At 48.5% G+C, this 26,612-nt stretch overlaps 1 protein-coding gene across 5 annotated transcripts in view; it reads left to right on the top strand.

The window, feature by feature from the left end:
- The window catches only part of TRAPPC10 (trafficking protein particle complex subunit 10), an 88,852-nt gene that overhangs the window by 44,667 nt on the left and 17,573 nt on the right, over window positions 1-26,612 (top strand). For all 5 annotated transcript variants that reach the window (XM_060297706.1, XM_030835543.2, XM_060297704.2 and 2 more), the window contains 12 exons: window positions 728-923; window positions 3,096-3,207; window positions 5,654-5,901; window positions 13,777-13,923; window positions 14,528-14,642; window positions 15,611-15,687; window positions 16,467-16,558; window positions 18,863-19,003; window positions 19,297-19,409; window positions 22,092-22,606; window positions 23,423-23,564; window positions 25,682-25,840. In XM_060297706.1, coding sequence (XP_060153689.1) covers window positions 728-923; window positions 3,096-3,207; window positions 5,654-5,901; window positions 13,777-13,923; window positions 14,528-14,642; window positions 15,611-15,687; window positions 16,467-16,558; window positions 18,863-19,003; window positions 19,297-19,409; window positions 22,092-22,606; window positions 23,423-23,564; window positions 25,682-25,840 — 2,057 coding nt within the window. The remainder of the gene's footprint in view (window positions 1-727; window positions 924-3,095; window positions 3,208-5,653; window positions 5,902-13,776; window positions 13,924-14,527; window positions 14,643-15,610; window positions 15,688-16,466; window positions 16,559-18,862; window positions 19,004-19,296; window positions 19,410-22,091; window positions 22,607-23,422; window positions 23,565-25,681; window positions 25,841-26,612) is intronic.

Raw genomic sequence — 26,612 nt, 5'->3', positions numbered from 1 at the left:
ATTTATTAACGCTGCTCTTGAGGCGCTCACAGTCTGGTGGGAGAAACAGACCAGCAAAGAGAGGAGGCGTTTCCAGGGCGCACTGACTGCTGTGGTCGTGGAATCGCAGTGGGTCCAAGCGCAGAGCAGCAGGGGCGAGGCTGGGGGAGAGGTTCAGTGAGGGTGTGTCAGCTGAGCAAGGCTGTGCGGGGAAGGTGCTGGGTAAAAAGACGGGAGAGCATGAGAAGCTGAGTGGGCTTGAGCTGGAGATAGTAGGAACCAAAGCTGGACAGCTGGGTTGGTCCGTGTTGTCATGGGCCTCGTGTGCCATGTGAAAACATCTAAATTTTAGTCTGTCAGTTGCAAGGAACCAAAAGGTTTTTGGAGGGGGCAGGGCAAATGGGGTTTGGGAACTGAGTGAGATACGATCAGCTTATTTTCCAGAGAGCCCTGGGGACAGGATCTAAGACTCAAGACTCATCGTAAATCCCTCTCCCCCTTTCCAGTCCATTCTACAGCAGCACTCTCGGGAACAGCATTGACTGCTCATGTGGCATTAGATCAGTTCACGATGAAGCCTTTTCCCGATCTGATTTCTCACCACCTGCCTAATGTTTTCTACCCATTAAAGAAGGAAGGAAGGAAGGGGAGGGAGGATGCCAACCTGCGCCCCAGGAAAGTGGTAGCCGGGGGGGCAGCGGTTCTGTGCTTGCGGTGGTTTCTCCACAGTCCGTTCATCTCTCCACAGGTGTGTCGTGCTCTCCGACCCCTTGAAGGACTCCTCCCGAACTCAGGAATCCTGGAATGCTTTCCTGACCAAACTCAGGACATTGCTTCTTATGTCTTTTACCAAAAACCTAGGCAAGTTTGAGGATGACATGAGAACCTTGAGGGAGAAGAGGACTGAGCCAGGCTGGAGCTTCTGTGACTATTTCATGGTGCAGGTACTTGGCTGATTATATAGAACTAGGCTGTTTCCTTCTTCTCTCGTTCCCTTTCATTCTTTATGAATAAGGCAGCTCTCTTGGTAATTCATATTGACATAGTTTTTAAAACCAAAAGACAATACGGTAGGTAACAAATGATGCTTCATCCTCTTGGCTTCTTAAGCAGAGGATCAGAGAGGTCTGCTGAGTAATCATTCTGTCAGCTGCGCTGCTGCTTCAGAGCTTGGCGCCTAGCCTTTTATGAAATGGCCTTGTTCCCAGAGTCCTTCTGGTTTTGTTAGCGTCTCGGGCCTCCTGGGGTGTCTCCCGTGGACATGGCTTAGGCAGAGGAGTCCCAGCAGTCGTGATGATCCTGATGATAAAGGCGTCCACTCCGTGCCTGGCGCTGCGATTAAATTATGACTTCCCAAGAACGTTTCCTCTGTAGTTTTGTTTTATAACCTTGGGTTCCAATAAAAGATTGTCTTAAGCTGGTTTCTTTACTCTAGTTTACAAAAGTATGGTCTGTAATCAACTCTTTCTCTCTTTTTAAAAAAAAATTATTTATTTTTTATTATTATTATTTTTGGCTGCATTGGGTGTTTGTTGCTGTGGGCGGGCTTTCTCTAGTTGTGTCGAGCAGGGGCTGTTCTTAGTTGCGGTGCACGGGCTTCTCATTGTGGTGGCTTCTCTTGTTGTGGAGCATGGGCCCTAGGTGCGCGGGCTTCAGTAGTTGTGGCTCGTGGGCTCAGTAGTTGTGGCTCGCGCGCTCTAGAGCACAGGCTCAGTAGTTGTGGCTCACAGGCTTAGTTGCTCCACGTCGTGTGGGATCTTCCCAGACCAGGGATCGAACCCATGTCCCCTGCATTGGCAGGTGGATTCTTAAACACTGTGCCACCAGGGAAGCCCCAACTCTTTCTCTTTTAAGAAGAAAAGCCTTAAGAGAACACAGTGATGTGTAATAGAGTAGCTTGGGGGAGGGGACCTTCCCAACACTGCGGAGTGATAAGAACGTTGCTCTTGGGTTCCTTGTTCTCGTTCACCATGTTTTGACTGAAAAAGTGTAATTTTCATATTTAAACATCACTTGTATATTAATCACTGAAGAAATAATGCATTTTGAATAAATAAAAGACCAATTCTCATTAGAAATTTTGAAGTTTATCTCTTATTCTGATGCTTCTGTCTTAGTGGTATTTGGATGATTTTGGTCACTTAAGGGAATTTGAATGTGTTCATAATTCCCTGTATGATTGACCAATGACAGATCTTTCAGATTTCCCTGTCTCTTTACCCTTCAAGCTTATTAAACTTATTTTTTAAGAGTAACAAACCAGGAAAGAGGGAGTCTAAATGAACCCAGTGGTGCTGGTTTAGAATCAGTGTGAACCCATGGTTGGATGGCTGCTGGCTAGATAGATTCACAAATACAGAGGTATGTGTAGGTGAGGGTTAATACATACACATATATTTCCTTGCTGTCTCCTCTGATGGGGCCTAGAAAAAAATGACACCTCAGTAGCAATGAACACACTCAGTGCCAAGATCTTGGTTTCTAAACTGCATTCTCCAATAAAAGGTGCCAGGGCTCCTGTGGGAGTGGTTGATTCCAGGGCTGGTGTAGGGAAAATACAGTATCGTGTAGAACCAGAAAGTTAAGAGGTGCACAAGGAAGGTGGAGGTCTGTCAGCAGAAGGTATGCACCACCTCCAGGAGCCCCCTCAGTGGCCAAAGTGGGAGCAGTTTGTGCAGCAGAATAAGTACTAACAGACTTGGGTTTCAACCTGTGGGGTAAAATTCATGTCCATGAGTCTATATAGATATAAATAAATAGGTAATTGGAGGGAAGATTCTGCTCCTCCGTACAGCAGAATTCTACTGAAAACGTGTGTATCTGGGGGCAAGGGAAGTACCGAGGACGAGAGGCTGAACAGTCAGGCCCAGTCTGCTGGTGGGTCACGCAGAGACTCCGGGGATCATGTTGGTCGTTCCCTGCTTCTTTCTGGTCTTCTCTTTGTGTGTGCATAAATGTTGACATGTGTGGTCATTAAATTGATCTTTTCTTGGTATAGCACAAGCATCATTCATTATGCTGCATGCTTTTCTCTGTTGTAATCTTTCATAGCTACTTGTTTCAAAACACTGATTTATATTTTTGCTTTTGTTTTTTAACTTTTTTTGGGTAAATAGGAGGAACTTGCCTTTGTTTTTGAGATGCTACAGCAGTTTGAAGATGCCCTGGTGCAGTACGATGAACTGGACGCTCTGTTTTCTCAGTATGTTGTCAACTTTGGTGCTGGGGGTGAGTAATGAAGTTTTAGAAACAAATTCTTTTCTCAACATAGCTTTCCCCACTTTTGAATAGTATGGAAGCTGCTGTTTATTTACCTAATGATTAAATCATCTTTTGTTGTTGTTTTTTAAAAAACATTGTATACAGTATATTCCCATGGTTCCTATAGGAAATGAAATGAGAATTAAGAATTAGTCACTTACACTTGTAGAAGAATCTTGAGGAATGAAAGTGTCTAAGAAGTTGTTTTTTAGATATGAAGTGTCATTTCTACAACCTACAGCTGGCTAGTGATGCTTCTGATTCTGTGCCTCCTTGCTAGCATAAGAGTGGGAATCTTTTTCTTCTGTTGAGAGGTTGTCTTTGTAATATGTGAGAGTTCATTACAGTGAGTCCTACATGACACCATTGTAAAGGGTGTTCATCTTCCTTTTAAACTTTTAAATGATGTCTTAAAGTCTTCTAAAAATACAAAACTAGCACAGTGACCCATATACAAAGAAAAAGTTTATAATTGTGCTCACTGTTCTTTGCTTGATATTTATTTTGAAGGAAATGGCATCATATTATCATGACCTTTGTCTGTAGCTTGTTGTTCTTCCTAACAGTCCATCACAGGCATCTCTTCAAGCTAACAGATCAGGTTCTAAGTTGTTTCTGATAAGAGCTGCAGAGTGCTTCATGGTGTGGATTCGTTAGACTTTATTCAGCCCACTGGTGTTGGACATTTGGGTTGTTTCCGCTCTTGCTACCACAAGCAGTGCTGTGATAGACATCTTTGTTGGGGCTTCTTTTGAGAACCCTTGTCACAGTGTCTGAAGAAAGGCATGATTCCAAGGAGCGACCGTAGTGTCTGCTAGGAGACCTGTAGGAAGTGAGGTGCTGGGACAGTCAGCGTGGGCTGTGGGCACCGCCCTTGTTCTGGGAGTGATGAAATGTCACCCACTGAGTCCCACTCCAAAACAGTTTTTATGCAGTTCAGGTTTGGATCTCCTTACTTTGCTGAGACACAAACATAAGCATATAACCAAAGCAAAGTATTCACCAATTAAGTTTTAAAAGTTTAGAAGAGGTAAAATTCCATTTCTTATATCTTACATATCCATATTATACATATATATCTCAGATAGCTCACATGTTTCTTACATTATGTGTTACATAATTTCTTTGTTCTCTCAGTTTTAAAATAAACCTGGGGCAATTTAAAACCAAAAGTAAGCCTGGACCAACTTTAGCAGCTAAATAATATTGTTCATTTTTGTTCATTCATACAACAGATACTTCCTGAGAGCCCACTCTGCGCCAGGCCCTGTTCTAAATACAGTAGGGAACAAAACAAAATTCCTTCTTTTATGGAGTTTACATGAAGGGGAAACAGAAACAGAAAAGCAAAAGTGTGACTTGAAGTCAGGTAGTGAGACTAGTAAGTGTGGCCTGCAGAAGAGCACAGGGGTGCAGGGGTAGGGTGACGTAGGTGCTGTTTAGTGTCAGACAGATGGCCTGGGAGGCTCTCCGAGGAGAGGCCTGACTGAAATGTGGGGGGAGCCAGGAGAGTGCTGGGGATGGGGGCCCCGGCAGAGGGTCCTGCTGGGGAGGGGACACCTCGCTTAGTGGGCCCTGAATCAGCTGAGTCTAAGTTCAGATCAGTAAAGGATGCTCTGCTGTGTTTGGCACTTCAGCCATATGGTAACGTAAGTGTGCCAGTGAGAGTCACTTCCTGAAGAGAACGTAGAATTAGGTGGCTGTGACACCTCTCTTTTGGAGGGAGATGGGTAGATTAAAAGAATTTTCATAAAGATGGAGTGACTTGTTATTGTAGATTCTTATATTTATTTTAAGATCACATTTGAGTCTTAGGGCTGTAAGTTAAAATCGAGGAGTCTTATTGGAAATTTTTGACAGTTAAAGAATTTTTCTCCTCTGCTTCCTGCCACTACATCTTCCTTGTGCCTGCCGTCCCTTCCTGTAGGAGCATGACTCAGGTATTGACATGGTTGAGTTGAGACAGGCGTGAGGCTTAGATAAGTCAGGAAAAGTGCGGAAATGAAGGAAGATGAGCCGCACAGCACACTCAGCATGCTCCCGCCCGGGCCTCGCCCCTCCTCCTGGGGCCGGCTGACCGCAGAGCCTGAGGTGTCCCTGACCCTCAGCCTGGCCGCCTCTGATTGCATCCTGACCTGCTCAGGACCTTCTGGGCCTGGTACGGCCTTGTGCCCCGTGGCCGACATCCTGTCCCCCAGTGCCCATCACTCGGTGCCAGGTACCCAGTGGGTGTCCTTGCGGTCACCACCCTGTCCCGCATCCCTAGACAGGGTCCCCGCAGACAGAGGGGTGGGCCGGCGCTTCGGGCCTATCCAGTAGCTGAGCCGCCTGTCGGTCCACTAGGGCTCACGGTCCCGCGCAGTGAGGTGGAGGAATCTGCAGTCAGCGCCTTTCACGATGTGTGTTTGTTTAGATGGTGCCAACTGGCTGACTTTTTTCTGCCAGCCGGTGAAGAGCTGGAATGGATTGATCCTCCGAAAGCCCATAGATATGGAGAAGCGCGGATTGATACAGAGGCAAGAAGCCACCCTGTTAGATCTGCGCAGTTACCTGTTCTCTCGCCAGTGCACCCTGCTCCTCTTCCTGCAGAGGCCGTGGGAGGTGGCTCAGCGCGCCCTAGAGCTGCTGCACAGCTGTGTGCAGGAGCTGAAGCTCTTGGAAGTGAGTGGTCTCTTTTCCCCATTTACCCGCTTCCTGACTGTTGGCGTAGAAAACGCGGAACCTTCCATCCCAGGCATTGAACTGTATGTGCTTAGGAAAGAGTTTTCTTTTTGTGAATGTCCTTAATTTTTACTATATTATTCGCATACTTACTCTTTACACTGATTAATTAATTGCTCGAGAATGTAATTTCTGCTCTCAACACGGTGGAGCTCACTCACGTTGGCCCAAAGCGAGCCTCTTAGATCACTTTCTTTTTAAGGTAACTTTGGCTTATTCTGTGGGAGCTGGTCTTCACCGATAAAGATTAATACGTGTACCTGGTGGACACACAGAATTAGGTTTTGTAGGTAGACGTTTGTTTTATTTCAGAACTGTCTTTTCAGATAAATGATTTTGCACATGAACATGCCGGTAACAATGTGAGTGACACACAGCAAGCTGTGCCGTGTTAATTAGTAGCACGAAGCTTAATGGAGGTACGTTATGAACACGTGTGTGCGTGTGTGTATGAAAGAGACAGACAGCGGCGCTTTAAGTTGTTTATTCACAGTGAAATATTGTCTTTATGGACTAATATCCCCCAGGGCTCCTGAACTCTTTTCTTGCCTTAGCATCATAAACATTTTAGTGAGGTAAGGGAACGTTAACGGCTGTCCAGCCTGAGGGTTCTCACCTTTTTTGTTTCAGTGACCTCTTTACACGGAAAAATGCACATATGCACATACAAAATGTTACATATAATTTCAGAGGATTCATAGACACCCCCATTCCCTGGTAAAGAACTAAGTGGATGGTCTAATTCCATTTTATAAATGAGGAAAGTGGGTCTGGAAGTGGTTAGATGACTTATAAGTAACATAGCTAGGCACAGAATCAAATCCTCCAAGCCAGGCTACTGTCCTTTCTGTCGTGCTCCACACCAGGGCTCGCAGGGGCACAGTTACGGAAGACCCAGGGTAACCGGCGCTAGGGATGGTTTTCATATTATAGTAATTTCTGTTTTGTGTTCCCTAGAAAACTAAATAACAGGCTCAACACTTAGTGTGAAATGGCCTTAAGGGATCTACACATTTTTTTTTAAAACCCAAATGAAGAGAAACTGTTTTAGTTAATTTTTAAAGAAGAGATGCCTAGCCTAGCTGAGTCACAAACTTGAGAATTTAAGACTTTTTATCGAATTATTTTTTTTCCTTGGACATATAATCAAGTGTATGAGGAAAAATAACATTTTCAACCTTGAGATGATATTCTTGTGGCTGCCTGTCACTGAGTAGATTTCGATAATCTGCTTTGGCTACTCCTGTGTAGCTGTACAGACTGGGGTGGGCGGGGGCTTTGCTTCATCAGTGGGGCAGGGCCGCCTGTGTTCATGGGTGCCTAGAGAGTTTACTGACTTAGAGATTTTGTTTTGTTACTGGATTGGGGAAAAACATGGGATGTGTATTAGAGTCCAAGCAGTTCAGCCGTGGCGCTTTCAAATTGGGGTCACCCCAGGAGGGACTTTTAGGACGTGCACAGATGGGGGGCAGGTGTGGGAAACCACAGACAGTGGTCGGAGCCAGCCTCTTCAGTGCTGGGCCCAGCCAGTCACAAACTCTTTTTCAAATTCTTTTTCTTGCCTTAGACGGTTGACTAGTCAGTCAACTGCCAGGCTGCAGAGAGATGAGGGAGCACCGGGGGGCCTCTGGCTCTGCAGCAAGGAGCAGGGTGCCGCCCACACTTCTTTCTCTTCCCCTCCAGGCCTTAAGGAAGCTGGAAGGCAGGGCGCCCGGGGATGGGGTACACTCAGTTCCCAGGCAGGCGGCCGAGACAGCCAGTGTGGAGCGGATGCTACTAGCATCTTTGCCTGCCGCGTGTGGGGACAGTGTCCTACTCACTTGCCGTGCAATGGGTCCCCTGGCTTGGCCTGTGTCCCGAGTTCTGTAGAAGTCGCTGGAATGGGTCAGTTTTCACCCTCTTGGCTGGAAAGAGAACCGAGTGAGTGGTGGCGGGCGGTGTGAGCGGGGCGGGGGCAGCGGCCGGGACGCCTGTCGTCCAGGGCGGCTGCTGCCGTCCCGGGTGCTCCCTGCAGATCCCGTCCCGGCTGGCGCTCTTCCCTTTCCTCGCTCCCTGCGTGAAGGCGCTTCCCCTCTCTTGGTGCTTGTCTGCTTCTGCTGCAGGGCGAGCAGGGTGCTGAAGTTGGGGAGGGAGCCACACTGTGGTCCCCGAGGACACGACTTCCCGTTCCCTGTCCCCCTTGTGCTGTGTGACCGTGCCCCGCTTGGTGTCCCCTGGTGTCAGGGCAGCAGACGGGGCAGCCGGGCCCGTTGAGGTGCCTCCTCAGCCACCGTCGCTGGTCCCGGCGGGCGCCTGGCATGCCCTGGGCGTGGCGCTCCTGTGGGGCCGCCTGTCCTGTCTGCTGTGCTTCAGAGGTGCCTTCCGCTCTCGCCCCAAGCTTGGCTCCCGTCCCGAGTCAGGCACCCTTTGTGAGGGGCAAGCTGCAGGGCGACAGTGCAGCTCGGAGGCCAGCAGCTTGGGCCCCAAGCAGCCCGCTTGCACGGGATGCCCCCCGCCTTCCCGCTCGGCCCTGCGGATGGGCGCCCAGCAGTGGCTGCCTGTGGGTTGGGGACCCACGAGGTGACGCGAGTTCAGGGCGGTCAGCCTGTTGTCATCCTTCAGGCAAGTGAGGACACTCCTTACTGGCGGCATCTTGGCTCTTTCTTTCAAAAGATGACACTGCAGAGGGCATGCAGAGCTTCACACACAGAATTCTTCTCTCAACTTTCTCAGCTGAGATTCTTTGTCTAGGTAGTGTGGGGGCGGGGGGTTGCTACATCTTAAGCTTTGCAGTTGGCAGTTAACCCGAAAAGTTTATTCTTAGAGTTTCTTCAAATTTTTACGGAAACAATGAAAATTCAAGACTCAGAATTGTTTACTTTTCCTGTACATTTGATTGTACCCTCAAAACTAGACTCGTTTCCTATGTCTGGCTAGCTTTCTGGTGATTATTGTTCACAGTCACGTCCACGGCCAGAGGCCGGCATGGAGCCTTGGGTTCTGCTGCACAGGGCCGGGCAGAGCCGCGCGGCACATAGGCCAGGGCGTCAGGCAACGCACAGGCTGAGCCGGTACATGGTTCTTCTAGGGTTAGGCTACGGTTGTTCATCCTTTTAAAGCCAAAAGCCTAAGTATTGCAGCCGTCTTGCGTGTTTCTCATTGTAACATTTCTTCTGCAGAAAATGCTGTGTGTGTTTGCTCTTGCGGCTTGTAAAGCATGCCCTGGTAGCTTCCTGGCTGGCTTATCGGTTGATTTAAAGTATCTTCTCTGAGTAGGAGGCACTGTGGTGGCCAGATGCCAGCTCTGGGGTGGGGCCTGGAGTCACACCCCAGGGGTGCCACCTAAGGCCTGGGACCAGCTCCCCGATTGCAAATGTGTGAGCATGGAAATTGTACCTACCCCGTACAGCTGCTGGGGTCAAGGAGTAACACCTGGAAAGTTATGTCAGTTCTGCGTGAGCTCCAGTGACTCCATTACAGAGTATTTCTTTTGTCTGCAACATTTAAAAGATTTCCCCCCGCTTTACCAAAAGTTGAGTATATTCTCTGTATAAATTTGGAAAATACAGACAGATATACAGAAGAAAATGTCATTGCTTATTCTAAAGCAAGAGGTTCCCTTTTTGGTCTGTGACGTTTCTGTCTGGAGAAGAGCTGCTGTTTATTTAATTGGTCCTGTTTCGGACATTTGGATTGTTCAGTAGTGTCTGCAGTTGCAGGAGTGTGTATCCTTGTATGGCATCTTTATGCAGTGCATTCATACAAGTAGAACGGCCAGTTCAAGGATGCATGTGTCTTTAACGCTTCTAGTGTACATCGCCAAATTGCCTTCCAGAAAGATCTTCCCATTTTTAGTCACACTAGCAGTGCTGTTTTCCTGCATCTATGATAAGAAAGAAAGTAATTTGTGTGTATATTTTAATCTTTACCAGATTGGTAAACGAGAACAATATAAGGAAGATACTTTCTAGAAGGCCGTTTTATTTTTGTTACAATGACTGCCCAGAGGATTTCTGTTTTGATGTGTTCGCCTCAGTACTGACTTATTTTTTATGAGCTTAGGTTCTCATTATGTTCACAGACAGGGCAGGCCAAGGGGGATCGGGACTCTTCAGGACCTAGAGACACAGGCCAGTGCCGGGCATGAGAGGCCACTGGCCCAGCTGGCATTGCTGTTCCAAGGTTCAGGCCCCGCAGAGGACAAAAGGAGAGGTGTAGCCGAGGGGTGGGCCTCGGGGTCGTCGAGTACTTGCTGTGTACCAGACACTCTGCCGGGCTCCTCCCCACATGGATAGGTGGGGTCCTCATGGGACCTGGAGCCCTGAGAACCTGAACCGGGAGAGCAGCGGGAGCCAACAGGAGGAGGTAGCGGCCCAAGGTGTCAGCACCGGTGAGAGCCAGTGGTTCGCAGGAACGGGGAAAGCATTTGAGGAGGAACTGCCCAGTTCCATTCAAGAAACAGTTGCTAACCTGCTGGGCACTGTGGTAAACACAGTGGTGGGGGGAGGGCCCGCAAATGCGGAAGAAATGGGTCCCACCCACCCTCAAGAAACCCACAGCGGGGCGCGTGGGGCCAGCAGGTGAGCAGGCCGTCAGAGCCCGGGGCTGCCAGGCAGTGAGAGCGGAATGTTCGGAGGTGGCGGGGTGTCAAGCAGGGAGGGGCAGCTTGCGTGAGCGTGTCGGCAGCGCCTAACGTGTGCCAGGGAAGGTCTGCAGAGGTGGTCTCGTGTGCGCTAGGTTTTAAAAGATACATGCGTCCAGCAGTTATCCGCTGGGCACCTGTTTTGTGCCAAGCAAGCATTTATTCTAGGCACCGTGTTTTTAGCAGAGAGCGAGACAGACCAACCCCTGCCCTGTGGAGGGCTGAGTCGGGATCCACCAGGTGGACGTGGCTTGGGTGGCAGGTGCAGAGAGAGTAGAGTGCGTTTCAGGCAGAGAAAATTCACTGTTACTTAAAGAACTCTGAAGGAGCTTAGTCTTGCTAGAACTTAACAGGTGAGCCAGGGCTTGGAGGGGAGGCTCCAGAGGTGCTGGAAGCCAGGTTTCGAAAGTGCGCGTCATCTGGAGGGTTGGATTTTATTCTGTAGCTATCGGGAAGCCGTTGCTGGGTTTGAAGCCGGGGCGCGTGCAAGGTGTTAGGACCTGGAGGTGGAGGCGGAGAGAAGCGAAGGGCTAGGAGGAGGCGCGGAGAAGAGTCCGAGGGGAAGCCGAGGCCTGAGCCCAGGCGCTGGGGTAGAGCCTGGGTATATGAGGTGAAACTCAGTGAATACACGGTTCCGGGTCAGCCGAGTCTCACGCCAGCCACGAGTGATGATTATTCTATGAAAGATAAAACAACAAAGCTTCTGCAAGATAATATGGGAGAGCACCTTTACATGCTTCAGGTTACCAGGTGTTTCTGAAACAGGACAGAAAGGCACTGGCCAGAAAGGAAGTGCATGGAAATCAGAGCTTCTCTTCATCAGTCAGCACCGCAGAGGGGGTGACGGGGCCGCAAGCTGTGCGGTCAGGAAGGGCTCTCGCCCAGGATATGGGAAGAGCTGCAGATCAGCTTAGAAGACTGACGCATAGAAAATAGGCAAATGAAGCTATCCAGATGGCCAGTAGGCATATGAAAGGTGCCCCATCGCATTAATTATAGGGAAATGCAAACTTCCACCACAGTGAAGCCCCCCAGTGGCTGAAGTGGAAAGACCTGACAAGTGTTAGTGACGGGGGAGAAGCTGGAACTCCCTCCTTGACGAGGAGACTGGGAGTTGGCGCCACGACTTTGGAAAACGGTTCGGCGGTGTCTGCTGGAGCCAGACCTGTGCGTGCCCTGTGAGCCGGCAGTCTCCCCCCAGGTCTGCACGGAGGGTGTTCACAGGTGTCCAGGAGACAGTGCCGGGATGCTCGTGGTGGCATCGTTCGTGACTGCTAGAACCGGAAATAACCCAAATGTCCATCACGTACAAGGGAAACGGTGACTGCCGTCTGTTCAGACAGCAGACTGGCGTCTGGCAGTGGGAACAAATGAACCCGGAGTCTCATGAACGTAAAGTTTAGCTGGAGCAGTCAGACACCGAAGAATACCCACCTGTTGATTTCGTGTACAGGTGCAAGAGGAAGCACAGATGTTGTGTCGGGAAGCGTGTGGCGGCCGCGGCCCTCCAACGGGGCGGCCCCTCCGTGTTCACGTTAGGACGCTGGGTTTTTCGGTATTTGGGTTATATTTAAAAAGGTAGTTTTAGCAAAAGAGAATGAAAAGAATGCCTTTAATTGTATGCTTGGAAAATGGTAAAGCGGCTCTTGCCGTGACCAGTAACACTGACAGCAGAAGAAGAGAGAGGCTCGGAGAAAACTAAACGGTGCATGATAAGGAATCAGTTTTGAAATGTCTGTTGTTCACGAAGGAAATTGTCCAGAGGGACCCGGAGCCCATGGAAAGGCGCCCGCGCCCTTCCTGTTAGGGTGTGCGAGCTGTGAGACGCCCAGCGCGCCGCACGGTTCCGGCCGGGGCTTGGCCCTCACGCGGGGGCGGGGCTTGCTCTTTGCCAGGTGCAGGCAGCGTGGGTGCTGGGGTGGGCGGCCTTCCCAGGGACACGGGCTGCTGCTGTCTGTAGATGTGTGGCTCCTGGGTGAGAACCCTGTGGGCTGTTGGCACCCCTCGTGTGTTTGTTGGAGTGCGTGCGCCCACCTCGGCTGCGCGCCCTGCGGAGCTCGCCCAGTTTGATCGCGGGGAGGCACGTGCTCTGTCCAGGGTCCCCGAGCTGCATCCTACCACCAGCTGTCTGTGCCTCCCTTTGAGGGTGCTCCACTCTGGGCAAGAGAGTCAGTTGTACCACTTGATGAAAGTTGCTTCTGGTCATGTAATTTGTTTTCTATACTGATTTTTTTCAAAGGATCTAAGCAGTTTGTCTCATTTTTCAAAGACAGGGCAATTTAGCATTTATAGGAACATTTAATAGCACTCCCTGTTCTCTCCAGTTGGTGCCACGTCCTTTTGTTTGTGCTCAGGGTGTGTGGAAGGAGCCCTTCTTACATAAGTCAGTCTCATCAGCTTATGCGGCTCTTCCCTTGTCACCTGATGTAGCAGCACCTCTTACTTTCCCACTTTGAATAGGACTAATGAGCATGTCTCACCAAAGCTAGGACACCAGTTGTAAGATACCTCATGATATTAGTGCCACCAAGAAGACAGTCTACTCTGCCGAGTGTGAGTGTTAAGATGCCCTTGACTGTGAGGCATCCCTATGTCAAAAACACTGAAACGTAGAAAAGAAGTCCATTTTAGAATCAGTCACATACAGTAGATGCTTTTGAATTTCTGATAACATTTTATTGTATCTCTAAGCAACAGGTGCTCTTTTTTACAAACATAATTATACTTAAAAAATTAATAGCAATTCCTAAATATCATCTAATATTTACTTAATATTTAGATTTCTAGCGTTGAACATGATCTTCTGAAATGTGATCAAGTGGTCATCTGAGGTCTTAGCTTCCCACCTTCACCTTATATGCTCTTTAAACTGAGAGGTGACCAGTGTTCAAACGTAGACTACGTGATGACAGTCGCCTTTTTGTAGGCTTCTTTTGTTAATAAGCTGTTAAAGTACATGATTGCAAGTTACATCCCTGCCAGGTCACTCAGTATCATCAGAAATATGACACCAAATAGTGTATTTGGACACAGATCGCTCCTTTCCTCCCGTAGGTGGCCTGCTCTACAGGTCCCGTTTCTCTTTCCTGTAGTTTTGCAGAGACTGGGTAGCTGCTTGGAGGGGCAAAGGAGGGCAAGCGGGCGCAAGTGCTTCCCCCAGCGCTCTCCTCACACGCCCGCGCCTGTGCCCCCAGGTCTCCGTGCCGCCCGGTGCCCTGGATTGCTGGGTGTTCCTGAGCTGCTTGGAGGTGCTGCAGAGGATAGAAGGGTGTTGCGACCGGGCACAGATAGACTCAAACATCGCCCACACCGTGGGTCTGTGGAGCTACGCCACAGAGAAGGTAACTGCCCCAGCGCCCATGTGAGCCTCGGCCAGGGCTCTGCCTGCGGGGCTGGGGGACGGAGTTAGCTGTTTGGAGAAGTGCTGCTCACCTGGTCCCTGCACAGGCAGCTCTGGCTACTTCAGGGTGCGTCTAGGAGCAGCGTGGATGCAGTCGTTCCCTGCCAGTATCGCTGTATCTGGCAGACATCAGGCGCTCGCTGCGCTCGTGCTAAAGGCAGGCTTCTGCTCCAGGAATGGGTGGGGGGACAAGGCAGGGTGAGCGTGCAACCGTGTGCAGAAGTGCAGAAAATGACAGTAGTCCCGAGCGCGCAGCAGGAAGGCCTGCCGGGGGAGGGGTTGAGGTGGGGCAAGCTTGGGAGAGCGTGGGCGAACAGCACAGGCTGGGGGTGACCAACGTCAGCCGCTCTGAGGATTATTACGTAGAAGGTTTGAGTTTGAAATGATCCCAGTAAGATATATTTTCATATCCAGATGAGAATCATTTGGATAGGAAAGCTAAATTTCTTCTAGTATTTAGATGGTTTTAACTTCATATTTAAATTTGTAAATTCTCTGCTGACTCTTACGGCAAATTAATTGAAATTTGGGGTTTATCTCAACAGCTAAAGTCCTTGGGCTATCTGTGTGGACTTGTGTCAGAACAGGGACCTAACTCAGAAGACCTCAACAGGACGGTTGATCTTTTGGCGGGCTTGGGAGCTGAACGGCCTGAAACAGGTACTTTTTGAGATGTCCCCGTACACGTGGTGGAAAGCAATGAGAATGTCGGCTGTAACTGGCACATATAATTTGGGTTCCGTGATATAGTTACTCACCATTTGGGAAATTACACTCATTATTAGCTGACCAGATTAATACATAGGATATTTTAGCTTTTAATAGCATAAAAAAATGTCAGAAATAGTTTAAGAAATTGTGGGACTTGCCTGGTGGTCTGGTGGCTAGGACTTCGCGCTTCCACTGCAGGGGGCGTGGGTTCCATCCGTGGTCAGGGAACTGAGATCCCGCATGCCGGTGCGGTGTGGCCAAAGAAAAAAAAAAGAAAGAAATTGTAGCGATTCTTAAAAATGTGTCTGAGTTTCTTGTAGGCGTAAATGAGCTGATCATGCCTTTTTACAGACCACAGTGAAGTTTAAATGCACCAGGCTTCCTCTGAATTACAGATGATTATTTTTCTAATGATATGGCCAGACAAATCCTTTTATTGAGTAAATTACCCCCTAGGTAATAAAGCACTTTGAAAGGAACGTTACTAATTCTTTTGGGTAGGAACACCGTGATGAGTATGATTTAGCAAAACTGTTGCTGAAGTAGAGCATACCTAATGGCCTGAGAGGCCTCTTGCTGGATTGAATCAGTTTGTCAGGGAAAATGCGCTATGTGTGTATTACACTGTTTCCACCTGAGACCACATCAAATCATTTTGGAAGTAATTTAATTCATTGTAGGATTTGTAACACGTACTTAAAAAATTCTAGTCTCAATTAAAGATAAAAGTATTACTTGAAGGGTTTAGACTATTTCATGAGTATATTAATTAGACAAGAATGTAAGTAATAACGTAGTTTCAGTTGGAATGGGTTGTCTGTGATTTCCATAAACATCAGACATTCGAGGCGCAATGTAAGCTCGTATGACTGGACATAATGAAGATGAATAAGGGCTCTTATTTCTTTCTGTTTAAGCCAACACTGCTCAGAGTCCGTATAAGAAACTCAAAGAAGCGTTATCATCAGTAGAAGCTTTTGAAAAACACTACTTAGTAAGTATTACAAATCTTCCCTGCCTGCCCATGGCAGAAAGCCCCCCTCTACTAGACTTTGCTACTTGGTGACCTTTTGAGTTGGGAATGAGCTGGTATTTGGAACCTCCTTCTTGTTGGCCTTTGAAGTTTCTTTGGTACCCTAGGGAGTTGTGCATGAAAGCTGGAATAGTTGGTTTATTAGTATCCATGGCGCCATAAATAGGCATAAAAGCATCTTTGGATATTTATAATTTTGTTCACAATGGTATTGCTCATTCAGTAGAACAGAAATTGTAAGAAAGGATAGTGAATGGTTTTCTGTGTACAGAGGAACAATTTGAACCTGAACAGAGCTATTGTACTTCATTTTAAAGGACTTAAATTTGGACAGTCTTAGAAAGCAGTGCAGTAGACCGTCGGTGGACCGTCTGCCTTCCCGAGTCTTGGTTAATTCAACAGCATTTGACAGTAGTCTATAATACTGTCTCTGTCATCCAGAATGTGAGAAAAATATGAAAAATGTTACCCACAGATGGAAAATACTTTGAAAAAAATTATTCTGTGCCTGCTGAGTTCACGTTTCTTTTATTATTATGATTTATAGTTTATGTACAAGTTAATGACTTTGTATAAATCACTATTACATAAAAATCAAATAACACAAAAAGAGATACAAAGTAAAAAAATTATGTTATATTAATAAGGAAGTCTTTTGCTTCAGCCTTGGGTAAATAAATGTAGGATTTGTCTAGCATTAAATTTAAAGTAGAATTATTTGGTTCTTTGCTTTTCCGCAGGACTTGTCCCATGCCACCATTGAAATGTATACGAGTATTGGGAGAATTCGATCCGCTAAGTTCGTTGGAAAGGATCTGGCGGAGTTTTACATGTAATTGATTTTGAACTTTTCTTTGAATTTCAGACATCTCACGTGTAGTAAGAGGTTTGTTATGTAGGAGCTAATGTGAAGTGTACATAACCTTGTAGAACAAAAAATGTGAACTGTTAACCACTCATCACTTCTTAAGAAAATTTCTTTGAAAACCAGAGTGAGTTCAGCTTATTACCCTTAATAATTGTTACTGATCTTTTTCTTTCATTTAATTAATTTAATGAACTTATATGTAAATATTATATACATATAGATAATATATGTACTGTTATATGTGATACATAGTTTGTGTTCTATAGCATTTTCTCCAGTTGCTGTTAAATGCCTCCTCAGAGGATTGAAAGCCTCGAGGTCAGTGACGTGAAGCACGTGCTGTGTCAGGTCCATGAGGGAGGGCTGAGCCTTGAGTGCTTGTGAGCTGGGGTGTGCAGACACTGAGCATTTCTAGTCTGGCTCCAGCTTTGGAGTGGATTCCAGAGAAAAGACTAAAAGTGTGGCATGTTTCTCACGTGTTTGATAAAGAACCCCTGCTGGCAGTGTAACTGCTAGTTCAAGGCACTGGGAAGAGATACAGATTATGAGGGAAAAGACGTTTACATTTTCTCAAAAGAAATGTGTGTTTGAAATGGTATCTTGAAATCTGTAGTCAGTCATTTCATTAGATGAAACAAGGAAGAATAATTTACTTTAACTGATTGCAGGGCTCCGAAGGGATTTGTAGATCATCTAAGTGAACTTCCTAGTGTTTCAGGTGTGATTGGAGCAGGGAGTCAGTTGCACAGCTGAGTAATGCTGGGGCTGGAGGTCGGCTCTCCTTAGTCTCCAGCTAGTGTATCTGATGACTAAATCAGTAGCCATGTCCTCAGGTGCTGTGAGCTGAGGCTTGGAGCTGCAGTGGGGTGATGCTGGTCTGCTAACTGGAGACTTGGGTCCTGGTTCTAGCTTGACCATGGACTAGCCAGGTGACCCTCGGCCTGGGTCTACGGCGACTGGATGACAAATGCCCTCCCTTCCAGCTCTACAGTGTAAGAATCTTTGGCTGGAGATGGTAACTGAAGAAGTATATAGAGGGTTCTGACCCCTTTAAAAAATGGGGGAGGACTTCCCTGGTGGCGCAGTGGTTAAGAATCCGTCTGCCAATGCAGGGGACACGGGTTCGAGCCCTGGTCTGGGAAGATCCCACATGCCGCGGAGCAACTAAGCCCGTGCGCCACAACTACTGAGCCTGCGCTCTAGAGCCCGTGAGCCACAACTACTGAAGCCTGTGCACCTAGAGCCCGTGCTCCACAACAAGAGAAGCCATCTCAATGAGAAGCCCGTGCACCGCAACGAAGAACAGCTCCTGCTCGCCGCAACTAGAGAAAGCCCACATGCAGCAACGAAGACCCAACGCAGCCAAAAATAAATAAATTTATTTTTTTAATTAAATAAATAAAATAAAATAATGGGGGAGAGGACCATAAAAGTCTATAGAAACCGACACATGTAACTGATAGGTTTAAAATTTATTTGAGAATTTGGAAACTCTCATTGCTTCAGAAGTAAGCCTGGGATGTTGTCCCAGCATGCTTAGAGAGCGACTGCTTGTTTGGTGTTGGCCTTCGTCCCGTGAAGTCAGTAGCCCCAAACCTCTGGGAAAGGCCGGGGCATCCACGTTGTCACTGAAGCTTTGGCAAGCTCTCATTAATTGGGTTTTAAACTTTGTTATATTCTGAACGTCTTGAGGGTTTAAATTTGGGTGATAGGTGTTGATATTTAAGTTCCTCGTAGTTCTCTGTAAATCTTTGAAACCTGCTCAGCGCTTTTGCCTGAGTTTCCAACTTGAGTCAGGCTCCCCTGTCGGCTGGCCTGTGTAGGCCACTCTGTGTTGGCCTGTCCTCAGCAGTTGGTGTGGCCCCGAGCCCAGGTTTCGAAGCTTCCTCCATAACTGGTTGTGTGCCTATGGACAAAGCCGTCCGCTTTCTTCACGCTTGGTGTTCTGAGGCCAGCTTGAAATCGTGAATGGTGCCCTCACGTTCTTATCTGGAGATTCAGCTCTGAAGGCTCTCTGGCCGTGTAGGACGCTGGGCAAACAGCGTGTGTGGGGTTCTCAGCCTGAGCGCAGTTCTCAGGTCCAGTTAGGTGTTCCTCATTTCTTGTTCTTTCTTATATGGAGGGGTGGCCAGAGAAGGACTGTCTGCAGGTGGCGCCAGCTTCATGGTGTGGGGCTGTCAAGGGTGGAGAGCAGGCCGTGGAAGGTCATGTCTGAGTTTGTTGATTATCACGCCCCATAATGAAAGCTTCTGTTTGTTTATTTGCAAGGAGGAAGAAGTCTCCCCAGAAGGCAGAAATCTATCTTCAGGGAGCCTTGAAGAATTACCTGGCTGAGGGCTGGGCACTGCCTATCACACACACAAGGAAGCAGCTAGCTGAATGTCAGAAACACCTTGGGCAAATTGAAAAGTATCCTTTACGTTGAATATGTTCATGAAGTAGGAGGATTGCTTTCTCTCTGTATGGCCCACCATTGAGGGTTTAAGGAGCACCTGATAACTAGGAGAGAAAAGCCTGCCTCAACACGCGTACTGTGTTGGATAGACGCTGGTGCCTAGTCAGCGTATCTGACCTCTGCTTGAGTTCCTAACACCCTAGAAAAAGGGGAACACCCGTCGGGATGCACCCTCTGGGGACTGGAGGGGCTGTGTGCGCAGTGCCCCAGCGCGTGGTCCTCTCAGGCCCCTTGACCCTGCACCCAGCTACCTTCAGACCAGCAGCCTCCTGGCCAGCGACCGGCACCTGACTGGGAACGAGCGGGAGTACTTCTGCAGAGAGATTCTCAGCTTCGCCAGCCAGCAGGCAGACAGCCCAGGTAAGGCTTGTTTTCAAACATTGCTATGAAAAATTTCAGATGTCGTAGAAAAGCAAACACGATAATACAGCGTGTGTACTCTATACTGACCACCTAGATTCAGCAGTTGTTAACGTTTTGCTGTGTAGCAAATGTGTGTCTATATCTTTCTTTTTTCTTTTTGCTGAACTTCAGAGCAGCTCCAGACCCTGGAACAGTGTAGCATCTTCTGAAAACAAAGGTGATCCCCTAACCACCCTGCCCACAGACCGACAAGGTTCTAAGTCGGGCTACCAAGTTAGCCCCTTTTCAGATCTACCCCATTGTCTTGAAAAGTGTTTTTACAACTTATTTTATATTCAAAATAATTGGACCCTACTTGTCCAGTCAGGGGTCACACACTGCATTTGATTGTTGTATCTCAGTTCTCCTTTAACTTAGAACAGTCTTTCCATCTTGTTTTCTTCCTCTTTTCCAGACACTGACCTTTTAAAATACAACAGCTTTATTGAGATAGGGTTCACAGCGTGCAGTATACGACTCTGTGGCTTTTGGTGTCGTCACAGACATGTGTACCCGTCCCACAGTCAGTGTTGGAGCATTTTTATCACCCGAAAGAAACCCCACACTTACTTCCTCCCAACCTCCTCCTACCACCCCCTATCCCCCCAAGTCCCCGGGAACCACTGATCCACTTCCTATCCCGAGTCCCCGGGAACCACTGATCCTCTTCCTGTCCCGAGTCCCCGGGAACCACTGATCCACTTCCTGTCCCGAGTCCCCGGGAACCACTGATCCTCTTCCTGTCCCGAGTCCCCGGGAACCACTGATCCACTTCCTACCCCGAGTCCCCGGGAACCACTGACCCACTTCCTGTCTCTGAAGATGTGTGCTCTGGGTGTTTCACGTAAATGGAATCATACAACATGTGTTTGTTGTGACCGGCTTATTTCACTCAGCACAGTGTTTTCAGAACTCAACTGTGTTGTAGCGTGTCAGCATTTCATTCCTTTTTGTGACTGAATAATATTCCGTGGTATGGATGGACCACACTGTGTTCATCCCTTCAGCGGTTGTTTGACAACAGGGTTGTAAGGCACTGACTTTTTAAAGACATCGAGCCGCTTGTCTCATAGACTGTCTCACCGTCTGAAGTTTCTTGAGTATTTCCTTATGGGAATGTCCAACAGCAAGGTAGATCTCAAAGCCTTAGGTTCAGGCTAAATGTTTTGGCAAATATACTTTAAGAATTGCCGCGTAGTAAGATTAACTTTATTGTAATATTTAGCTTCTCGTGTTCAGTTTATCAAGAAGAGTATTTATTTAAAATAGTCACTGTCTTAGTCAGCTCGAGCAGCCATAACAAAATGCCGCAGACTGGACGCTTCAACAGCGGGTGTTTATTTTCTCACAGTTCTGGAGGCTGACATCTGAGGTCAGGATGCCAGCAGGGTGGGTTTCTGATGAGGCCCCTCTTCCTGGCTTGTCCCTTCAAGGCAAGGGGTGGGGGTGGCGTGGAAGGGAGGTGGAGAGAGAGACTCAGAGAGAGGGAGGGAGCAGGAAGGGAGGTGCGGGGAGAGATGGGGGAGAAATGGAGAGACTCAGAGAGAGGGAGGGAGGAAGTGGGGGGAAGGGAGGTGGGGGGAGAGGCGGAGAGGGCTGTCTGGTGCATCCTCCTACAAGGGCATGCATCCCTCATGACCTCATCAAACCCTAACTCTCTCCCAGAGGGCCCGCTGGGGGATAGAGCTTCCACTTAAGAATTTTGGCGGGACCGCATTCAGTCCATAGCGGTTGCTAACTGCTTGAAAGCCAGTGTTTCCAGAGGTTTTGGCTTCTGGTTGCTGTGGTCGTTGCCTGCTGGGGTGCGCGTCACACACATCAAGCCATCTGCATGGGTTTCTCAGGGGCAGCGTGGTACTGATTTGTGTTTTAGAGCCTTTAATGTGCCCAGACTGGTCATTGTAGAGCTGTGTGCCGAATCTGCTGTGTGTGGCACACACGTGAGACTGTGCGGTTACGCTTTTCCTGCCAGCTTTCCATGGCGTCTCCGTGAAGAAAATACTCCATGATTGTCCCTGTTTTCTTATGATTTTATGGCATCAGTCTCGGCACCGTCTCCCTTACTGGTCAGTCCAGTGGCCTTGTGGATGTTCTAGACACACCAGTGCTTGTGGAAAGGAAGTTGGAGGATGCAGTGGGTTCTCCCCTGACGGTGCCTCTGGGGCTGGGGACCTGCTGCCCTCCTGGCTTCTCACTTCACTGGCTGGCCTCACAGGGTGGCACACACCTGGGTTCATTTCCAGATGTACAGGGGGGTTTGGGCATCTTTACTGGAGAATCTTTCTGTGCGTGGGAAGGTGGTGGAATCCCCTGGAACAGCTCTAGGAATTGGACTTTACAAATCTTGTTTTGAAATTGAGGAGTTAGTTGACCTGTATTTCTCTTGGGTTTGCCAAAACAGGAGTTAGAAACCTTAATTTCTTCAGGTCTTACGATTTCCAGGAGTCATCTAGGCATGTGTTTCTGTTCTCTTTTTGACAAAATAACTCTGGTGTGTGAGGGTGGCACAGGGTTGGGAGGGTCTGACCGTCTCTTCTGCACGCGTAGCTTCCCGCGGGCCCGCTGGTGCCCAGCCCTGCAGTCTCTACAGCACCTGGGAGTGTGACTTAGGAAGCGAAACATGGCACTGTGTGTTCACAGGTCACAAAATAGTGCTCCCTATGCATCCTTTCGCACAACTGAGAGACCTCCATTTTACCCCTTCCAATGCTGTGGTCCACGTGGGTGGTGTCTTGTCCGTGGAGATAACCGTGTGCAGTCAGATGCCCGTGCCTGTCCACGCGGAGCAGATTGCCATCAACGTCCACTTCAGCATCGAGAAAAACAACTACCGGAAGACTGCTGAGTGGCTCACCAAGCACAAGACGGCCAACGGGATTGTCAGCTTCCCGGCAGAGACCTCGCCTTTCCCCACATCCCAGAACAGCCTGCCCGCGCTGGAGCTCTGCGAGATGTTTGAGAGAAGTCCTTCCGACAATTCCTTGCACACGACAGGGATTATCTGCAAAAATGTCCACGTGCTCCTAAGGAAGCAGGAGAGTGGCGCGTCCCTGGAAGCGCCCTCAGGTGCCGCCCTGGAGTCTGGGGCCCACGTGCTGAAGTGCACCGCCGTGACCCTGGAGCCGGGGCCCAACGCAATCACGTTCAGGACGCAGGTGTGTGTTGGGCGGGGAGTTTTCTTCAAGGGGGGCCGGAGCGGGTGGCACGTGCAGGAACCCTCTGAAGAAGCTGGGAATCCAGTAGACGTCTCTGTCCTGTTAACCTGGCTTTGATTTTTATCCTTAAAGAAAAACAGACTGATGTTTTGAAAAAACCTTTTGTACTTATATAATTGTAAGGCAGGTGATAAATTTTGAATGAAGTTCTTGACATGGGTAATTATTTGTGTTCTCACTGGATTTAGTTAGACTTTTCCCTTTGTATTAGAAAACACCCTCATTTGCTAAAATGAGGAAGTTTCAGAGAAGGTGGCGCTTTCATGTTCAACTCTCTTCTCCTTTTGTGGCTGCACGGATGGATGTCAAAACAGTTGTTTCTGGCCCGTTCTGATACAGATCTTCCTCCAGTGCAGCGGCTTCTGTTAGTTCCACTGACCCAAGAGGCCAGTGGAAAGTGCAGCTATTTGCCATGTGTGTTTTTAGTCTAGTCTTAGAGCAGGTTTTAAATTTCATGCTCCCTGCCTCCATTAAATACCTTTTGCAGAAGAGAAAGCCACAGATAAAGCTTATTAAATTGAGAATGCATTATTAAGCATAAAGTCAAACTTAAGCATCAGTTACTCAGAAAGTCCTCAATTGAGAGATGCTGAGGGATCTTTTGAACAGCCCGCGTGTAGACGTGTTAGCACAGAGCAGCAGGATAAAGAGGGTGAGAAAAACGGTCACTTCAGAGATTATGGCTCAGCTTCCCCTTGAGAAACTCGTCACTGCAGGAACGGGGACGGCTGTGCAAATGCTCGGTTTTGCCCCCAGGCCAAGGAGCCGGGAACCTACACGCTGCGGCAGCTGTGCGCCTCGGTGGGCCCGGTGTGGTTCGTCCTTCCTCACATCTACCCGCTGGTGCAGTATGACGTGTATTCGCAGGAGCCGCAGCTGCACGTGGAGCCGCTGGCCGGTGAGTGGGCCGCGGGGGCTCTGCGGGGGTTCTGCGCTGCACTTGGCTCCTTTAAGGGAGCACGCGGAAGGAGGGCTCTCTGCAGCGTCACGCTTGCGGCCCTCTGTAGCTGTGTCCCCCTGTAAGAGACAGTTTGGGGAGCATCCTGGCGATTTTGCCTGGGAACTGACTCTGGCTCTTTTGTTCATCTGAATATTTGCTTTTCTGTAATTGCTACTTTCATGTTTACTAAACATTAGCTGAGAAAGAGGAGCTAAATCTCAGCTGATGTCTACTGCAGAGAATTTCATAAGTAAATGCAATTTCCTGCTTAGAGTTCCATTTCAGAGGCCGGATGCTACATTAGTTAGGGTCTGTGCTCGGATCAAAAGGCTTTTCTTTTGAAAGTGTTGATTAACCTTGACCCCCAGGCTTGGCATTTGGGAAATTCAGTGCTGCTGTCCTTTCTGTTAAGTCCTACAATTAGGAGGAGTTGGTGTAAACAGATTATTGAAGACCACGTGGCACTTCAGTAAAACACTAAGGAGCGAGTGGCGCTGTGGTTTAGGCTAGAAACAATGGATTTATTCGCTTGCTGCTTCCATTTGAGGAAAAAACATCAAGACAGCGCTTTCTCTATCTAATCTCTCTAAACTACCTATTTCTATGCTTTTAAGCGTCTCCCCTGGCTACCTGGAAAGGCCCTCAGGTGCGGAACACAGCAGTATCTCAGTGGTTCTTCCCTCAGAGAACCTTTTTTTTTTTTAACATCTTTATTGGGGTATAATTGCTTTACAATGGTGTGTTATTTTCTGCTTTATAACAAAGTGAATCAGTTATACATTTACATATGTTCCCATATCTCTGTCTCCCTCCCTCCCACCCTCCCTAGCCCACCCCTCCAGGTGGTCACAAAGCACCGAGCCGATATCCCTGTGCTATGCGGCTGCTTCCCACTAGCTATCTACCTTACGTTTGGTAGTGTATATATGTCCGTGCCTCTCTCTCGCTTTGTCGCAGCTCACCCTTCCCCCTCCCCATATCCTCAAGTCCATTCTCTAGTAGGTCTATGTCTTTATTCCCGTCTTACCCCTAGGTTCTTCATGACATTTTTTCCCCTTAAATTCCATATATATGTGTCAGCATACGGTATTTGTCTTTCTCTTTCTGACTTACTTCACTCTGTATGACAGACTCTAGGTCTATCCACCTCATTACAAATAACTCAATTTCGTTTCTTTTTATGGCTGAGTAATATTCCATTGTATACATGTGCCACATCTTCTTTATCCATTCATCCGATGATGGGCACTTAGATTGTTTCCATCTCCTGGCTATTGTAAGTAGAGCTGCAATGAACATTTTGGTACATGACTCTTTTTGAATTACGGTTTTCTCAGGGTATATGCCCAGTAGTGGGATTGCTGGGTTATATGGTAGTTCTATTTGTAGTTTTTTACCTTTTGTGAGAAAGGCTGAGCCCTGCAGCTGGGAGAGCCTGGGAGGTGCTGGCTCACGCCCCCGCCCTGCCCCAGCCCGCACTCCCTTTCTCACCTCCCGCCTCTCCTCCTTCTCTCTCTCTTCTCTGTTATTCCTCCACCTTGTGTCTTGTCTTTTGCCTTCTTCCTTCTGCCTTCCCTGGAGCCGATTCTTAGAAAGCCTCAGCCCATTGCCGCCCCCCATTTCCATCCAGGAGGAAGTGTACCGTATCTTCTGTCGAGCTGCTGTGAACCAGAGATCTGGAAAGGCCAGAGGGAAATCTGAATAGCAGCAGCACATGCGGTTTCATTAGGCTTTTCTTTAGTGTCGTTATCTGAGTTTCTCTCAATAACTGGCTAGCGGGTAGGTTTTGAGACCCTCATAGACACGATTGCCACCACAATCGCTAACTCTCTAAACTGAAGTGGTGATAAGGTCCCTGAGGCTCTCAGATCCTTTTGTGCCTAGCGAGGACCCCTCAACGCTGCAGACCGCGTAACTGAGGTGTGCGCTGAGGGTGGACGCTGGGCGACCTTATGGAGTGTGTGCAGTGAACAGGTCGCCTCTAGCAGCAGAAGCAGCGCTCTTTAACTCACGGTAGGCCTTCCACTGGCGCTCTTGGTTGGCAGTGATGCTTATTGCTGTCTTCTTCCCTTTAGATAGCCTTTTGGCTGGTATTCCTCAGAAGGTCAAGTTCACTGTCAGTACTGGCCATTATACAGTAAAAAACGGGGACAGCCTTCAGCTCAGCAATGTAGAAGCCATGCTTATCCTGGGTCATGAAGAGAACAGAGCAGTGATCTACTCCAACATGAGAGGTAAGGCAGCAGTCACCTGGAGAAGGTGGATTCTTGGCGTTGTCATGCACCGTGAGGATATAAGGAGCCTGTCATCCCTGCCTTCCTCAGGTGGCATCTGAGGCCCGCTTCTCCTTGCAGCTCTTTCATGGCCATGTTCCACCTGTAGGTGGATTGTAACCCTTCCCCTAGGTGGGGCGTTACCTTGGAGGGGAATAGACTTAGAGCTGTGCATGCGCTCAGTGGCTGGCGGTGCTGACCTCGCTGTGGTCTCGTGATGCAGCGTTACTGCCTGGGCTCACGCTCCATGGCGATGCCCTGCTGGCCTCCGGCCTCCTTCCACCCTCCTCGACTTTCCTCAGCAGAAAGAAAAAGCAAATGAGCCTTTTAAGACACTGGTTGGAAGCCCTAAAACAGTCCCATCTCCCACAGTCCCCAGCCACGAGGTCTGGAGAGGGGAGGATGCAGCTCTCTTTCTCAGTGGGAGTTGGTCTGGTGGTGGGTTGGAGTGGGAGCATGTCCTGTGGGGACACCTGTGGTCTCGGGCGGGCTGTGCGAAGTGTCTCCTTTCTGCCTTCAGACTGAGCACGGTGACGGTTCTCTGAGCCGAGCTCAGCTGCACAGCCTTTGTGCAGTGCTTCTCTGTCTTCGGGGGTTTGCTCCTGAGTTTCCTGTCTCCCTCCCTCTGCGATCCTTCCCAGTTACACTCTTCCGTGTGTGTATGAGTAGCAGGAGCTGGGCTGGAACTTCACCGCTGGGCCCATCGCCTGCTGGAGGGGAGGGAGCCAGGACA

The sequence above is a fragment of the Globicephala melas genome, chromosome 4 (assembly GCF_963455315.2).
Source record: "Globicephala melas chromosome 4, mGloMel1.2, whole genome shotgun sequence".
NCBI lineage: Eukaryota > Metazoa > Chordata > Mammalia > Artiodactyla > Delphinidae > Globicephala > Globicephala melas.
Note: the sequence above shows the minus strand (reverse complement) of the source record. Positions and strands in the feature narration are given on the sequence as shown.